Source organism: Passer montanus, unplaced genomic scaffold (assembly GCF_014805655.1).
Source record: "Passer montanus isolate IOZ18808 unplaced genomic scaffold, ASM1480565v1 scaffold13, whole genome shotgun sequence".
NCBI lineage: Eukaryota > Metazoa > Chordata > Aves > Passeriformes > Passeridae > Passer > Passer montanus.
In genome coordinates, this window is record NW_024359832.1 from 13,492,022 (window position 1) to 13,508,742 (window position 16,721).

General features: G+C 39.0%; 1 protein-coding gene across 10 annotated transcripts in view; it reads left to right on the top strand.

Annotated features, from left to right (window-relative positions):
• The first annotated feature begins 243 nt into the window (after positions 1-243).
• Positions 244-16,721, top strand: part of LDB2 (LIM domain binding 2) — a 213,565-nt gene continuing 197,087 nt past the window's right edge. For 4 of the 10 annotated variants that reach the window (XM_039698926.1, XM_039698928.1, XM_039698924.1 and 1 more), the window contains exon 1: positions 245-750. In XM_039698926.1, coding sequence (XP_039554860.1) covers positions 619-750 — 132 coding nt within the window. In that variant the 5' untranslated portion in view covers positions 245-618. Of the gene's footprint in view, positions 751-16,721 lie in introns of all 10 variants that reach the window. The other 6 variants (XM_039698921.1, XM_039698923.1, XM_039698922.1 and 3 more) reach the window with 3 other exon arrangements.

Here is a 16,721-nt window from a genome sequence, read left to right on the forward strand (position 1 = left end):
TCTTTGTGCCGGCCGCCCTCCCCGCCGTGCCCGGGCAGCGCGGAGCGGCCGCGCCGGGCGGGCAGCGGGCGCTGCGGGAGCCGTCGGGCGCGGGGGAAGCGCCGGCTGCCCGCGGCGGGATGGCCGTGGCCTGTGTTTATGTATTTTGTAGTAATCACATTTCTGACATTACCCGCGGGGTGATTGGCTCAGGCAGCTTTTAAACCACCTATATGCTAACGAGCCCGCCGCGGCTCCGGCGGGGGCCTGCGGGGGGACAGCGAACCCCGACCCGCACCTCTGCCGGCGGGGAGGGGGGGGTGGCATTTCTGAACTAGTCGGCAGCGCGGACAGGAAATGACCCCTCCAGAAACTGCTGCTTTAAAACCGAGCGGCGGTGCCTGAAGCTATCCAGCCTCCCTCTCCGTGTCTGGAGCCTGTGCGCTCCCGCTCCCCCCACCCCCCCGCCCGTCTCCGCCGGAGCGGGCTCCCACAGCAGTCCCCAGCCAGTGCGTGCAGCCTGGATGTGTGTGTGTGTGTGCGCGCCGCTACTTTGTACTGTGAAGAACACACAGCCCATGTGCTCTGTATGGATGTTGATGATACTCTGTGTAGCTTGAATCTCTGCAAGCAGGCAAGATGTCCAGCACACCACATGACCCTTTCTATTCTTCTCCTTTTGGCCCATTTTATAGGAGACACACACCATACATGGTGCAACCAGAGTACCGAATATATGAAATGAACAAGAGGCTGCAGTCGCGGACGGAGGTAAGTCCCCCAGCCTTGTTTTCCTGTGCATGGACCGTGGTAGGTTTCAGCCCGAATTCCAGCTGAAGCGTCCCACTAGACAGTACAGTATATGCAGGCATGAACCCTAATTAATTTAGTAGTTTAATTGGGTAATCCCTCATTATGTTTCCACGCAGAGCAACTCTTTGAGGAGATACCAGCTTAGGCTGAAATCATGAAATTACAGTACAGCACTTCAGGATTGATTATAACGCTGGTCTCAGGAAATTTCTTTGCCTTAGTGTGTTGTTTGTTCAGGATCCGTCCTGCTGGCATTTGCAGCTATAATATTGAGAAATATTGCTTCGGCTTTTGCACAAAATTAATTCTGGAATGTTGCAGGTTTTGGGGGAGAGACGAACATTTTGGTTTTGTTCTGTAAACTCATTAAAATGAAAAATGGATGATAACTGAAAAGGGGAGCGGAGTTTTAAAAACTTATTCTTAGGCTACTCTTAAAGAACACGTTTGGGACAACTGACAAGAGAAATTTGTGTTTACATTTAGAATGCTGTTGCTTTTAGCAAGAGAGATGGTCAGTTCACTACTTTATCATATAGCTGTCAAAAGTACCCTGTAATGTAAACTACATTTACTGTTCGTTATGCTCTGTAAAATGTGTTAGTGGTTTATACACCCTGGCTTGAAAATCCAGATCAGCCACTGCAAAGAACATACTGAATGGGAGGGGGAAATGCTTTTGTCATTATAAAAAAAAAAATAATTAAAAAATAGCAGGGGCTGCATCTTGTTATTTACATGGTTAAGTAAAGCACACTTTTCAAGTCTAATGAAGTGAAAGTGAATCAGGCTGCATTTCTGTCCATGTGTCTGTGTTTGTGCAGCATTCTTGGTGTTGCAATTTTTCATAGTAGTTTATTAGTGGTGCCCTGAAAAGACTTTTTAAAAGTATGAATCTTTTGTAGTAAATGGCTTTACGTAGTGGCAAATATCTGCCAGGTTTGTGACACACAGCGTGGTGAAGGATCTCAAGTTAGTCTGTTTGTTATATTGTGATTCTTTAAGATAACATGGGGTTATCATAAAATAAAACACACATGCCTGAATTGTCAGCTAAGCCATGGAGAATCTGTGACGTTTAATGTATATGATACAGCTAACGAGATGTGACCTGCTTTCTGATTGGGTACCGCCACGGGGTAGCTGCTTTTCTACCACTGTTACCACTGCCAGGCTTGAAACGTTCCTGGGGAGTAACTGGTGATACACTTTGTGCTGGCTAAAAACTCCAAGCAGCTCTTTGCTCCCAAAATCATGGCAAGTGTTTGTCAGTTTTGCCCTAAGTTGTTGGCTGCAAGGGTTGTTGCCATTTAGAGTGAGGGTTTGTTTGCTGCTGCTTGTTTGTTACTGTCTTGCAACTCTGTTCCTTGCATTCCTGTACATATTCATGTAATGATTTATAGACTTTTGCAAGTGAAAAGAGCAAATATGTATCACTGAGTGATTTCTTCAGGGTTTTATATACAACCTGCTCTAAAAGCTGTCAGAGCTCACTTAGCCTTTTTACATATTATTTTAGTGGTACTTTTAATACTGGACCAGCTCCTGATTGTAGCTCCTTTACAGATGTTACACTAGAAAAGTTTTTGAGGGACTTGTGAAGCAACTTTCCTCTCCTTCATTGCTGAGGTGTGCTGAATTAAACTTCAGCACCTATAATTGCAATTTTTTGCTGCTCAAATTCATGTGGATTGTTGTGGGCAAAAAGCAATAACCCACTCTTTCTTGCCAGGAGTGCCTTGCTAGGTTTCAGCAGCATTTTACTTTGACAGTCAATATTTAGTTAATGAAGGCCTTATGCTCCAGCTTTTGTTTTATTTGCTCAGAATAAAAATTCTTTTGCTTTGTGATTATTCAGTGTTTACATTCTGGTTCTTTGTTTTTTCAGTTTCTGAGGTCTATGCTGTAAGCATTGTTGTTCGTTGAAATGTATTTGTTAGCTAACTTCAGTTGATGTCATTCATCTTCCAATAAAAACATCTCCATAATAAACAAACAAAAATATTAAACTAATTTCGTGGGACACTAGAGTGACTAGGTGTGGACAGTCTGCAAAGAATAATTCTGGCTTCTTGGGCAGGTCAGAAAGTGGAAGTTTCACATTAATTTTATACACTTCCAAGCATGTTTGGGATTGGTAGGTGAAGGCTTCTGGAGCATGTATAACTAGCTCTACATTTTTTGAATCCAGAGCCTGGTATGTCATGGAAGGAATGTGCTTGTGCTGTGGGTGATACAGGCTTGCTGCAAGAACGTTTCTCTTCAGGCAGTCTTTGGAATAATGTAGGCACTGGTCTCTGAAGGAGGCTGCTTGTGCTCTGTGAGCCCCAGGGGGTAGGTGAGCACAGGCAAAGCAGCTTAAGGCGAAAGGAATTACAAAGAAACTCTCCAAAAGACTGGGGGTAGCAAGCTGGCAGATTCCACATGGACCCAACTTGTGCAGAGAGACAGTGGCAAATGAGGATGCATTAAAAGAATGGGAAACTACAGCCTTTATCCCAAATATATCCATGGAAAGCATTTGGGATTTTTCTGGTTTCATAAAACATAAAAATGTTCTTAATAACCCTGAAGAGCCAGATTCTCTACTGTCCCTTGCAGAGGTGGAAGTTCCAAGGCAGAGCAAAACACACATAATTTAATAAAGTTGTACAGAGGATGGATGGAACGCCTATGGAAGCTGCATCTGTATGTCATGTCCATCTGTTTTCTCCTTTCCCTTCCCACTGTAGTTCTCCAAAGCTTGCAGGTAGGTGAGAAATTATAAAAAAAAAAAAAAAAAGAACTGGTAGAAGAAGCATTGGGGAATCCACCACAGGCCATTCCTACTCCTGCTCTCCCAGCAGCAGGGTGGATAATTGGGAGAGGCAGAAGTGTTCTCAAAAGGGCTCAGGGCTTGGGGACCCTTCCTGAGAAATCCACTGCTTCTACTCCAGTTTCTGTCAGCGCTGGGTGGAAGGGAATAACAGCCAGTGTGAAGGATGTGCTCCGTGTATTAAGCAGACAAAGTACAGAGTGATAAAGAAAGGTCATTTAGATGCAGCATAGCTATCTTTGTTGTTCTTGTTTTCTTTAGGAAGAAATGGAAGTCATGAAAGTAAAGAATTAGCAGCTTTAGCTTGTGCTAGACGTGCAAACTTTTGCTCTTCAAACTTCTTATAACTTTATGGGCTCCTCAGACAGAACCTACAACTGCCTTTTTAAATTCAGGGTCAGTCTTAGGCGAAGAATTCCAATCACACCCAGGCAGGGGGTGGTTTTATGATGTAAGTACTGGCAAAAGTCCACCACCTAGCTAATTCTTATGTGATCTAAAGTAAATTAGGGAGTCTGAGTTACTAAACAGTCTACAGGAAAACTGTACCTTCCTTAAAAGTTGTTCAAAGAAATCTTACGTGGTAATACTTTTTTCTAAATTAATACATGCTTTCTTAATAATACTTTGGGAGCATCCAATGCCATTTTGTAATGCATCAACAATCCCTATTTAAAGAAGTAAAATGAATATTTAAATGTTTAATAATCTCTGGCAGATATAAAGATAAATCTTGCTTACTTCTCTCATAGTTGATTAACTTCTGGTTAAACAAAATGCAGCTGTTTCCTTGCTCTGTGTGTGGTTTTCGGGATTTAATTCCCATTCACTCATACTTGGTTTATCTTAATTTTTGTATATCTGTTAGTTTAATATTTCAAGAAAGGAATCCTGTGGTGGCATAATCAGCACTTTCTGAAGTTCTAGGTAGCAATACACAACATGAGTAAATGTCTCTGGTTTTCATAAAAGTTGATGGTTAAAAAGGCACCTATTTTCCTCTTTGATGTTGTAAATCCTTTTCTGTTCTAATTTTTAATCATTTGAAATTGCTTACACTTAGAAGAAAAAAAAAAGGTGATTATATCTTGTATATAATTATTCAGTAGCGTTACAGAGTGCTGTGAATAGATCGCCTAAAGTTGCTGACAGTTTAAAGTTTGAGGCGTTGCTTTATTGTCAGTAATCAAAGAAATGTATCAAGCCTTTCACTTGTTTATTTAGTCCCCTGTATTGTTAGAACTTTTGTGTATCACAACACATTAAATTCACCTGTATCTCTCTGTGTCACTACAAGAGATTATGCTTTACATCACCATTGGATGCAACACACAGTTTTCCTTCTGGCTAAGAGAGCAGTGTTTTTAAGGGTGACTAGAGACCTTGATTAGTAGCATATTTGTTTTAAAGACAATCAGCTTAATCAAATTATTTTAAACTCCTATTAAACTGGATAGTGAATTTAACAAAGATTTCATGATGGAAAAATATATAAAGAAAATTAAAAGGAAAATGAAAGAGGATGTTATGATTATTTAAAAGCTGCTAAATGAACTGGAAGCTTACACAGACATTCATATGCAACCAAATATTTAATGCAAATCAAAGCAAAACAAATTTTCTGCAGTTTAATGGAAGTCTCTTATTTTTCTTTCTCACATTGCTATCTGATGAAATAATTTTCTTCTTCCTGATGCATTTTTAATAGATTAGTCATAAAAATCTATGTTGTGACATCACATTTGTTTGCCTAGCAACTTAGTGTGGCAAACAGATCTCTCATATTGTATACATAAGTCTGAGTTTGTCCAATGAGTTTGTTTTGTTGAGGGGAAAACACATAAACTTCGTTTTTTAAAGTAATTTTGAGGAAATATTCTTTCACCTACAAATATACTAATACTTAGCAATTCTAGGAACATGAGTAAAGTATTTTGAGAGTACTTATGAACCATGCATTGCTGAAACTAAAAGGTCAGTGTTAAAAGAAAACCCTTGAATGCCTTTAGGCAGACGCTGACTTCAGAATGGATTCAAGGCTCTTTTTACTGATTTTCTTTTATTTCATACATGTTTTCTATCCGTTAAAAAAATTTCAGTTGCAGCTGCTTTCAATTAAAATTGTTGCAAACTAACAATTCTTATGAGGCCAGGGGAGAAAAAAAAGACTCCACTTCCTTTACATGTTGATCCTTAGCTTACGATCAGGCATATCTTGCTGCTCCTGCCCACCCTCCCCCCAAAAAAGTCATATAATAGAAGGGAAACTGCATGCATGCTGCATTTGGGGGTAGGGGCTGGTGAGGGTGGAGAAAGAGTCACTGCAAAAGTGTAAGAATGGGTCTTGCCTGCAATCACTCTGATGCTTACTTACTAGATCATTTTCTATAAAGAAACCTTTTCAACTCTTCTTTTTTTTTCTTTACTCGTTAAGCCATAAATCCACTTAGAAAAACCCCTAAACTTCGTCTTTCCCTGATGTAAACAAGATTTACTATGCAGATCCAGTCTCAAAAATAGAAGCTGTTGGTTAGTGAGAAAGAACAAAATAGAGATCATAACAAGGAGCCAGTCCTGTGCTATTATTTAAGCTGGAGTTTTGCCTGCAGTAAGATTGCAAGATCAGATAAAAAAGAAAATAATTTGGGTTTTGTATATGCATTTTCTTTGTTTAAAAAGGGATAAGATTGCTAAACTCTTTGCAGTATTTTTTAGCTGGACTTCTTACTTTAAATGGTATTTTTTTTGCATCTCTTTGCCAGAAGTTGCATATCTACTATAAACACGCATTTCAACCATGCTGGTTCTTTGTTCAGTTGTTTCCTCCACGAGAAGAGCCTTCTTTCCTGCACTGTGCTGTGTAAACAGGTCAGGATAGATCCCCACTTTTCCCAGGTACTCTTTTCCAGAAGCTGTTGCTGGGCTTCTTGATGCCTTAGAGGGATGGCTGTGGCGTGAAGAAGGTTGCCCCAAAGAGGCTGATGATCAGTCTCCAAAAAAGACTGTGGTAGGGCAGGACTGTTGGCCAATTCTCAATGGGCCTATTTATTATACAAAATTTGCAGTGAAAGAAACATCACCAAACCCCTAGCTAAAATCTTCTCCCCTAGGCCTGCACATTTCTTTTTTTTTTGTACATTCTTTCTCTGTTTGGTTATTGTCAGAATTTCAGAGAGAAGGTAATATATGGTCAGAATACTGTTTCTATCACATTCTGGTTGACAGCCATGCCCTACTAAACTAAAACCTTTAAATTATTGATCTAGGCGGAGTAGGCCACTTTGTACTTCTGAGGTAACACGGAATCAGCTAGACTATCTGTGGAACTTGAACCTCAGCATGGAAAGAGCTGATACCTCTGGAAACAGCTCCAGTACTTGCATGCCTTAAAATGTTGGTGAAAAACCAATTGCTCTGAAAAAATGAGACCTTTTCAGAACTCAGTGTGTTTCTAAACCCATCACCTCTTCAGGATTTGAGAGTTGTTGGTCCTGCAGAGTCTTTGCAAAGGCCATAAATTTTACAGCAACAGGCTGTCCTCTCCATGAGACTTAGGTCCTCTTGGCATCACCTTGATGTTTCTGCAGTATTGTCAAGGAGGCATGCCCATGCTGAAGCTTCTGGCCATCCTCAGCATACAGACTTGAATCACAGACTCATAGAATGGTTTGGGTTGTAATGGTTTTGGGTTGAACTAGAGCCAAAATAAAAAGTATCACACTAGAACTTCTCCCTGAGGTCTTTCTCTTGTCAATATTCACATTCAGATACTTATCCAGAGCAGAATGGTAAACTCAGAACTGATGCAGTAAAGCCCACAGCTTTATGTAGGTTTCTAAGCATGCTTAAATCTGCTGCTGGGTCAGCTGCAAACCAAATAGTTTGCATCCTTTGGAGCACCTAATGAACTGGAAGGTTGCTGTAGATCTGTCATATGTGATCTGCAGTACCTGTTGATATCCATCTTCCCTGGTTCTAAGTTTGCCAAGCCTACTGAGATGAGCAGGAGCATCATTTGTATGTGTATTAAAAAGGGGAGGGAGAAACCTAATCTCAGTATAGTTTTGACATCAGATTACTCACATAAAGCAGATTCAATACCTGTCTAGATCCCATGCATTTTACCCAACTGCTAGCTGCAGACTATAACATCAAAAAGAATTGCCTGGCTGAATGACCTTATCTGTTGCATTCAAAGTACAGAGAAACATATGTGTGTAAAAAAGTTATCATATTTGGAACCCCTGATTAAAGCAGACTCAAAAATAGATTGAATCACAGATCCAGTTTGCTTATTCTTGAAAAACTAAATACCTGGAAAAAACAATTCACCATATTTGAGTATTAATATGTGTAGTCTTACATTACATGTGCAGTGGACTATTTTTGACTTTCCTTTTGGACTTTCAAACATTTGGTTTTTTCCTGACTACATTTTTATTAGGTTATTTTCTAAAGTAGTAAATTGAGAAAATTATGACTTTGAGCACATTGTGCATTTGAAGTATTTTATGTACCTTTTTGTGATTTTTGTTCCAGTTGTGTAGTTTTGCCTCAGCCATTAGCAGAAGATTTTATCAGACAAATAGCTGCCATCTGTCCTAGAGCAGGTTACAAATAGATTTCTGAGATATTAATGACTACGTTATACAAAAAAGAAATATTCTAAATCTTTAAATACAATAGTTATGTGAAGAGAGAAAAATGCTCAGAAAAGAGGAAAGTAAATAGAGTGAAACTCATTTTATTTCTTCTTATGCTGAAGCACCTTCAGCATACATCATTCCTTAGGAAGGCAGTCAGCAGCACCAGCATTTCTAACCATCTTCTGTGGACTAGACATGCTGCAGGGTGAGGTGGGCAAAGCAGGCGTGACGCTTGCTTTGCCTCCAGGTTTGCAACCAGAAAAGCCTTTAATAAGTGGAAAAAGGGAAGATGAAATACCTCATACTTAGAATGCTATGTTTTATTCCTGCGGTTTACAAAAGTCTCATGCATGGGTCATTTGACAGTGGAGAAGGCCTACAACTGTGTTTTACTCCCCCACATTCTAGTAGCAACTTGCCTTTTCAGATTAGTGCCACTCACCATCTTCCATAATTCTTCTAGCTGGTTTAAGTACCCAAAATGTTACCATGTTACTCCATCTTGCATCAAAATTATGTGAAAGGAAAAGAACTACTGTATAATAGTTCCTTTAGAGCAAATGAAAATAATGCTTGTTGTTCAGGATGTTGCAAGAGGGACCTCCTTCCTTTTGGCCCTCATTACTCCACTTTTTTTCTTCATACAAAGACATTGAAGACATTCACAGATTCTTCACAGAAGCTCAGTTTCACAGAACTTCACAGAATCTCTGATGGACTTGAGATGTGCAGTTGCAATCATACCTTTTGCTGTAGTGAATGAAGTCAATACAATAGTTCTATTGCTTCTACCTAGACTTAATCACTGGAATATCAGTTAACCCTTAGGGTAATTAGGTAATAATGTTGTTGATGTGATTTGGAGTATCATTTTAAGCAATTAGAAGTTCAGATATAATGTGATGCAATTATGCATTATATAGTGCATCTATCCATTTTACACAGCAAAAATTACCATATGTTTTTTGGGAAGCTTGGTGTTTTGCAGTGACTGCGGTTCTGCTTGTATTTATGAACAGCATGCCTGTAAACTGTGGTAATAACTCTTTGAAGGCCACACCTATGCACACTGCTGATTATGTTAAATAGCATAGGCCCATTTTAATGAATGTGTTGGCATGAATAATGGGACATGAAAAGCCAACACACTGGGTAAATGTTCATTACCTGAGTGCAACAAATGCTACATGAAAAATTTCCGTGACAATTCACTTGAGTTTAGCAGTGAATTTGCTTTGGCTGTGTTTGTGCTCTTTATGCTTTTCTCTGAATGTTTGATCAGTGGAGTTTTATTCTTACAAATAATTGCAGAATGAAAATTTCAATTTATTAACCATTACTGAAAGAATTTACTTATTTTATACAGGCTAAGCTGAGAGGCAGTGTTTCCTGTTTTGAGCTTACCTCCCAGATAGAACCATGATACTTAGAAATTAAATACACCAGAGAAGAATCTCTGATTGCTTTGCAGTGAGGACTGACTGGTGTATGAATGTAAAGCAAATTAATAACAATAGCTGGTTGCAATGGGAAAATTACAAGTCAGTAAATATGATGTATGTGCATAATTTTTTTGTGGAACAGAATGCTGCTTAGTGTGCAGTTACATTAGAAAAATGGTAAAATTTTTCTAAGCTTCCTGGCATTTTAAGCTCTAGCTCCATCTGTGCTCTTCCAGTCAAGGATGCAAAACAGTGACACACAATATATGACCAACAACAATATATAGTCTTGGCAGAATATTACGTGCTTAGAGCACATTGCTTGTTATGAAGGATGAGCAAAGATATGTCATAAACTTGAATAATTAGTGCATTCAAATAAATAGTTACTAATTCCTAGAAACTCTTGACAGAACGAAGTGGAATTAATAAAATTTTTTATTTGATGTGAATGATTAGCTCAACTCTTTTCAGTACTTCCTAACATGGCAGGGTTAATAATGCAAAGTAAAAAGATTGGTCAAGATGCCAGCGCACCAAGTACTTCTCTTCCCTGACAGTGAAGATTATTTAATGCCCGTACAAAAAATATCCTTAGGCAACCGAGATGCACCTTGACTGATAGTTGCATCCGAAGGGCTGCACTTCTAAATATGCAGGGTAGCACAGCGTTCCTCGTGGGGAGCGGTGTTAGCGCTGGAATGTAACCTGAAGCCACAACCTGCGTGTCTAGACTGACAAGAATCCTACCACTTGAGCCACTGTGACACCTTGTGGCTTGTGAAGCAACACAAGAATCTTTTAGAAAACTAACAGGTAAAAGCCAGAGGTTAATGGGTATTGACAAATGTCCTTTCATACAAATACCAACAGAAATCCCTTTGCTGGGTTACTATACTGCGTTTTCAAGATACAGTTGAATTAGGTGTTAGTGGGCTCATTTCTGTTTGTGTCTTTATAGCATGTATTTTACTGCTAAGTGGCAAAATCTGAGGCATCATTTTGCTAAGTCTGACCTGCTGCTATTATCTCCATGCCTTTGGTGTTTGCTCATCAGTCGGATTACATAAAGAAACACTGGCTTTGGATGCAGTACAGAGTAAATATTTTATTTGCTTGAGACCACTAATTTGGTGAACCAAAAGAATGCTTGAAGGGTGAAGAGTACTTTTTCATACTGAGTACGTTTTAAATAGTAGCTAAACAGCAGCTTCAATGAAGTTATAGTTAGCATTTGGCAATGAGCATGCAACTCCCTACAGCCACGAATCTGGGGTTAAATAGATCAACATTTCAGCTGTGGATAGTTCATTAACTACAATGAAGTTGTATTTTGCTGAGAAATTACCATTAAACTTAAAATTTGACCAATAGTGCATGGAGCTTAGAAAGAACCCTGCACCTATAAACGCTCAGGACCTCACGGTACCGCAGCAGTGTCTTGATTGTCACTTGTTACATCTTCAGATAAGCGTGTCCATGTTTTCTCCCACGATGATCCTGAGCATCTCAGGGGAGTTGCCTGTAACTCGTGCTTTATGTCCCATAACAATTTCCTTGGCTCCGATGTTTTCAAAATCTAGCCAGCAACTGGGCTGAAATAGTAGCCTTCTGTTGCCAAACACCACCTTATTGCTGAGTACACCCTTATGATGCAAAGGATCTGCATCCCTCTTTTGTCCCTTATCTTCAGGTGTGTCCACAGTGCTGTCACTTCAGCATATTACATAGACAAACACACCCAAACTTTCATTTAACTTGATGGTGGGAGGAAAGATAGCAGCCAGGACTCAGGGTCTGCAATCTGCCTTATTTCATGCACATATTGATCCTTTGCTGAGCATTATGCTAGTAAAATTAGGTGGTTGCTGATACTTATACTGCCTTGTCTTCATGATGTGCACCTTTACTGTAAGGCTCTTGGGGCTGGAATCACCTTTTCTCTTCTTGTGCAGTGCTAGAACAGTAGAGTTCTGGTCTGTATCTGCAGCATGTTTTTATTATTGTGCTGTGTATTGTGACTAACTAAAGGCTAAAAGTTGACAGTGGTATTTGAAATACTTTCAAACCCAAATCTATATATACCATTGTCATTTTGATGTCATAAATAAAAAATAATTGATATTACATGTATTTATGCACTAAAAAGAATTGTCTGACTAGAAGGTACCATAATAGTCTAAGTTCTTGGAAGATGACTGTTTAATGTTATTAACACATTTTGTTACTTCTCAAGTAATTCAGCACACCCGTGCAAATCTATTGGTTTTGCCAAGGAACCACAAATATATTTAAGCCGGCATTCTGCTGGTTGATTTGTACATCTGATATTTTTATTAAATCTTTTGCTTTTTAAGTGTGATTCTTCAGTAGCTTCATGTCAATCAAAGAAGCCCATTCTAAGCCCACATTTTCTTAATAGTGGAAAAACCATCTTATCTTAAATTCTACAAGACAAGCATATTATTTTTGATGGGAACTGATGCTGTGGAATATGAATCTTATTTCATGATGATTGGGGGAGGGAATATTGTAAAGTCTGGTAATAAATTAAGTTCTTGTAATAAGTAGAGATGAATCAGAGAGGTTGTTCTAGGGAAGAAAGGCAACACTTATTTTTTCTTTTATTGTTTGCACTCTACTGATTTAATTAGCCAGTGAGAACAGACCCACTTTGAATATTAAAAAGACAAAATCGACTTTCCCCTCCCCCGTCCCCACATCTGTTGCCTTTTGGAGACTACTTACAGTACCAAAACTACTCAGAGTCTAATGGATTTTGCTTTTTAACAGACGTTACCTGCATTTACTCACAAATAAATGAGGTAGTTATAAGTATTTTATTTTGGGTCTGAGGAAAACGTGCTGTTTAAAATGCCATTTCGAAAGGAACTGGGCTACCTTAAGCAAAACCAATGGATTTTTAGTGTTATACAAATGAAGTCGGTCTTGATACATTTCTGAATGGTGATCTAATAGAAATATCTTAATGGTTACCATATTATAGAAACTTAAATCATTCCTAGGACTGCTTGAAGTTGGAAAGAGTGAAATCCTGTGTGGGGTTATATATTGGTCAAGAGCAGGAGAGCATAGATTGGTAAAACTACTGAAGTGATCTCTGCTCCGTTTCATTATGCTACTGCCTTCTGCAGTATCAATTAGATGGACTGAATTTCAGCAAGGCAGTGAAGCAGTTTGCTGCACCTCTGCTGGGTTAGGCCCACCCTTGCACAGAGCTCCAGCCTTCTTTCTAATCCCAGCCTAGAGTGTGAATATTAATGCCTTACCCAGATTGCAGTGCTGCAGGGCCAGGGGATCCTTGTCACTGGGTCCTGCTATGTGACCATGCTATTTTGGCACCTTTCATCACCAGAATTGTGAATTCCTTTAGCTTTGTTTAATGCCACATTTAAAGGCAGCATTTAAAGGCATCAAAAAAGAGTGAAATTTTTAAATTGCATTTTTTCTTGCCATTTTTATAGGCATACACTAGCTATTTTATTAAAATATTTTTCCTCTTGAGAGGAAAGAACCCTCCCAATTTTGCTGAAGGTGGCTTTTTAGAAACACAATTACCTACGTAATTTTCAAGATTATTATTAGGAAATGTATGAAACTATTAGGACCACGGGAACTTGGGTAAACCCACCTGGTGTGCAAATTTTGTTACCAGAATAACTGCACTAAGGTTGAGAACACTGTGTGTGATTATAAGAGTCAACTGAGAAACATAAATTGAGAGCTCAGCCCAGCAGTCTTTCCCTTCCTTGGAGATTGATGGCACACAGATGCACAATTGCAAATAACATAATTTGTAGGCCAGTGGTGCTGTTGTGATAAAAAAAAAGAAAAAACAAAGAAAAAAAAAGTAAAAAATCTGTTTCTTTATCAGAAGCTTCCTAGGTTTGCTTCAGTTTGGTATTGTAACTGCAGCTCCTCATCCCATACAAAGATTTTTTCTTGAAGTCAATGAAACAAGCATTTGTTCCTTGTATATGAAGGTGTTAGAACAAGGTGCAGAAACTGAACAGCAAAAACTTGGTTTTGTGGAACCTACCTATTCCAATGGATTTACCAAAAGGACTGGAAATACTCAGCTTTTCAGTGTTGTCCATTGTTGGCTCTGCAATAAAACTACATGTTGAGGGACTTGTATTATGTTTACACTTAAAATTTCACAAAATGCAAAAGGTAAAATAGAAACCATGGCTAAGGACAAGCAGCAGTCATTATTAAGGAGTATTGTGTAGCAAAACAAATAACAGAAACTGAGTGAAGTTTTTCTCAATCAGACATTTAGCTGGAGAGAAATGCATGGCTCATAAATTAGCAGAATAGTAGGTAGATGTGGCAGGCTGAATGAAGTGCATAATTTAGCTGAGCTTATCAATACTCTTTGAAAGTGGACTACAAAGCCCACATTTTTAGCTGTATTAATAAAAACAAATTTTGCAAGATTTGTCATTGGTGTTATTCTAATGCTGATCAAAACCAAATCCTGGATGTCCATAGTTAATATTTTCCAGTGTTTCTTTCCAGCAACTTCTAGCTTCTGGTGCTTTACCAGGAAGGAGAAGGATGATAAAATGAAATTCACAGCCTTTTAGTGTCTGCTCAGCCTGCAACCAGCAGCATTTGGGGTTTGTGGCTGCTGACCTGGCAGACTTACACTTTTTCATGACGTCAACTGCACATATCATGGGTCTGTACAAGCTAAATACAAGCTTCAGCCTCCCCTCTGTGCCCCCCACTCCCGTTTGTTTTCATTTGGGAGACTAAGGACTTCTCCCAGTAAAAGTGAGAGAGAGAGAACTGAGCTGCTCACTGCACTTGCAAACTTGTGTGTGAAAGCGTGACCTGAGTTACTGGGCTCAGCAGCTTGTTTTTGTGGGCATGCTTTCTGTCTACTGCTTTATTTGCTTGGTATGGTAAATGGTAACTTGCTCGTTTAATAAGTGAAAAATGGATGCAGCTAGCAAATCTCAGCTCTGCTCCAATAAATAGCAAGATCTTCATTAGCTTCAATATCACCAGCACCATATAAAGTATGGATTCCTTAGTTTGCTATTTGTATGAACCTTTGAGTTCTTTTGCTAAGAAAATGAGATTGAAATAATTCTATATCTACAAGGTTTTATATATCTTGACAAAATGTTACTGTCTGTTTCACACTCGGTTGTATTTAAAACCTGTGGGTGCATTTCAGGCCATAAAATAAATTTACAAAATAAGAGCCGCTTGCATTCACAGTTGTACTTAATGATTTATTTATTTCTAGGAATTGCATTTGAAATTCCCAGACATTTAAAGTTTTTTCAGCATCAAACTGACCACTGATCTTAAAAAAATCATCTACATCAGCACCAACTCAATCACTGACAAGGGCTGGAGGAAATGAAACATCTGGGATCTATTAAGATTTTTATTTATGCTTTTAAATATTGAAGTGTGCATGGCTGCTTGGCTTTTACACTTGGACCATGAATCCATTAAAGAAAGCTCTCACAACACAAACAGTTGCAAGCAGAAGTGATTTGGGCTGGAAAGCTGGGACCCCAGCATGTAATTGCAGAGGAGTTGCAAGGAAGGCGATGACTGTGGTGAACGTAGGTTTGTCTGTTTATTGTGGTGTCAGAATGACTTTACCAAGTTCTTCCCAAAGATAAGACTCTTCAATTTCCTTAGGGCTTCCTGCAGAAAATGCTTCACCCTTGCATTTATCTCCCTCCTGTATGCTGTGCATTTGAGGTGCAACATTGCTGCATCTTCAGCAGTAGGTGATGGCATGAAGTTTTATTGCTGCCAAATACGCCCCCGCCTGCACCCTCACCAAAGGACAATGTGTTTGGTTATTAGCTTGCCTTTGCTGTGGAAAGGAGGCTGTTATGCCAGGGGCTCAGGCTGTTTCCACAAGCTCTGCTAAATCTGGGTTAACAAACCTGGACCATCACAGGCATTTTGAGGAATACTGTGAGTCCTGTTTATAGTGGCTGATGGAAAGAGGAGTGCAGTACCAGGTAACGATCCCTCAGCTGAGGCCAAGCCTCATCCATCCCGCAGAAACACTCCTGTAAAATAGATCTGGGATTTTTTCTGTGACTTGCTGATTTCACTGAAGACTCTGAAAATAGCATTTGGAAAGAATTAACTGGAAACCATGTCAGTTTGGGGAAGAGGAAGGAAAAATGATGCATTCTTTCAGAGAACAGGTGCATTCAAGGTATGCTTCCCTTAGTGAGTTTTACCAGAATTTTCCATTCTTTACTTTTTGGATTCATGGAAATGGGAGAATGATGCAGTAAATAGTGTTAGCTTTAGGAAGAGATAGGATTTCAGAAGTGATTTTCCAACAAATATATTAGTCTGAGTGACCATGAGCAGGCAAATGTTTATTAAATACCATTTTTATAGACATTACTAACCTAAAGGGAACAATAAAGGTAAAAGGGTTTCCTGGTATAGCATACAGTGTCTTTAAAAGGACATTTTGAAATTTCTTGTCACCTGACATGAAATTTCAAGATTGGATAATAACCTGTAACAAAGGTTTATTGTCTTGATGAGCTACATTTAAAACTTGCTTGGGATGTATCTCAAAAACTATACTGAAGCAGTAACTCATGGAAAGCTAATCTATTATTTATCAACAAATGTTAACTAGGTTGCACAGATTTGAATACCCTTCAGGATTTCCCTTTGGGTCTTTTCAAAAGTACACATAAAAATGTTAAGATACATCAGCAGAAAAACATAAGGAAAAATGAAATTTGTTGAAGTTTCACCCAGAACCTAGATTGCTGATACAGGGAACTGCAATGAATACAGATGATTCCACTGATGATTATCATTCAGAGTACCAGTGCTGTGGGTTTTTCCCTATAAGTGACATTGTAAGAGAGATTTATTGTTTTACAAGTTTAAATTGGCATTTCTCATTCATTTAGAGAGATGCACTATGTTGTAATACCTAGCAGCTTAAACTTAGGCTATGAATGAAAAAGCACATTTACAAAATCTTGGAGC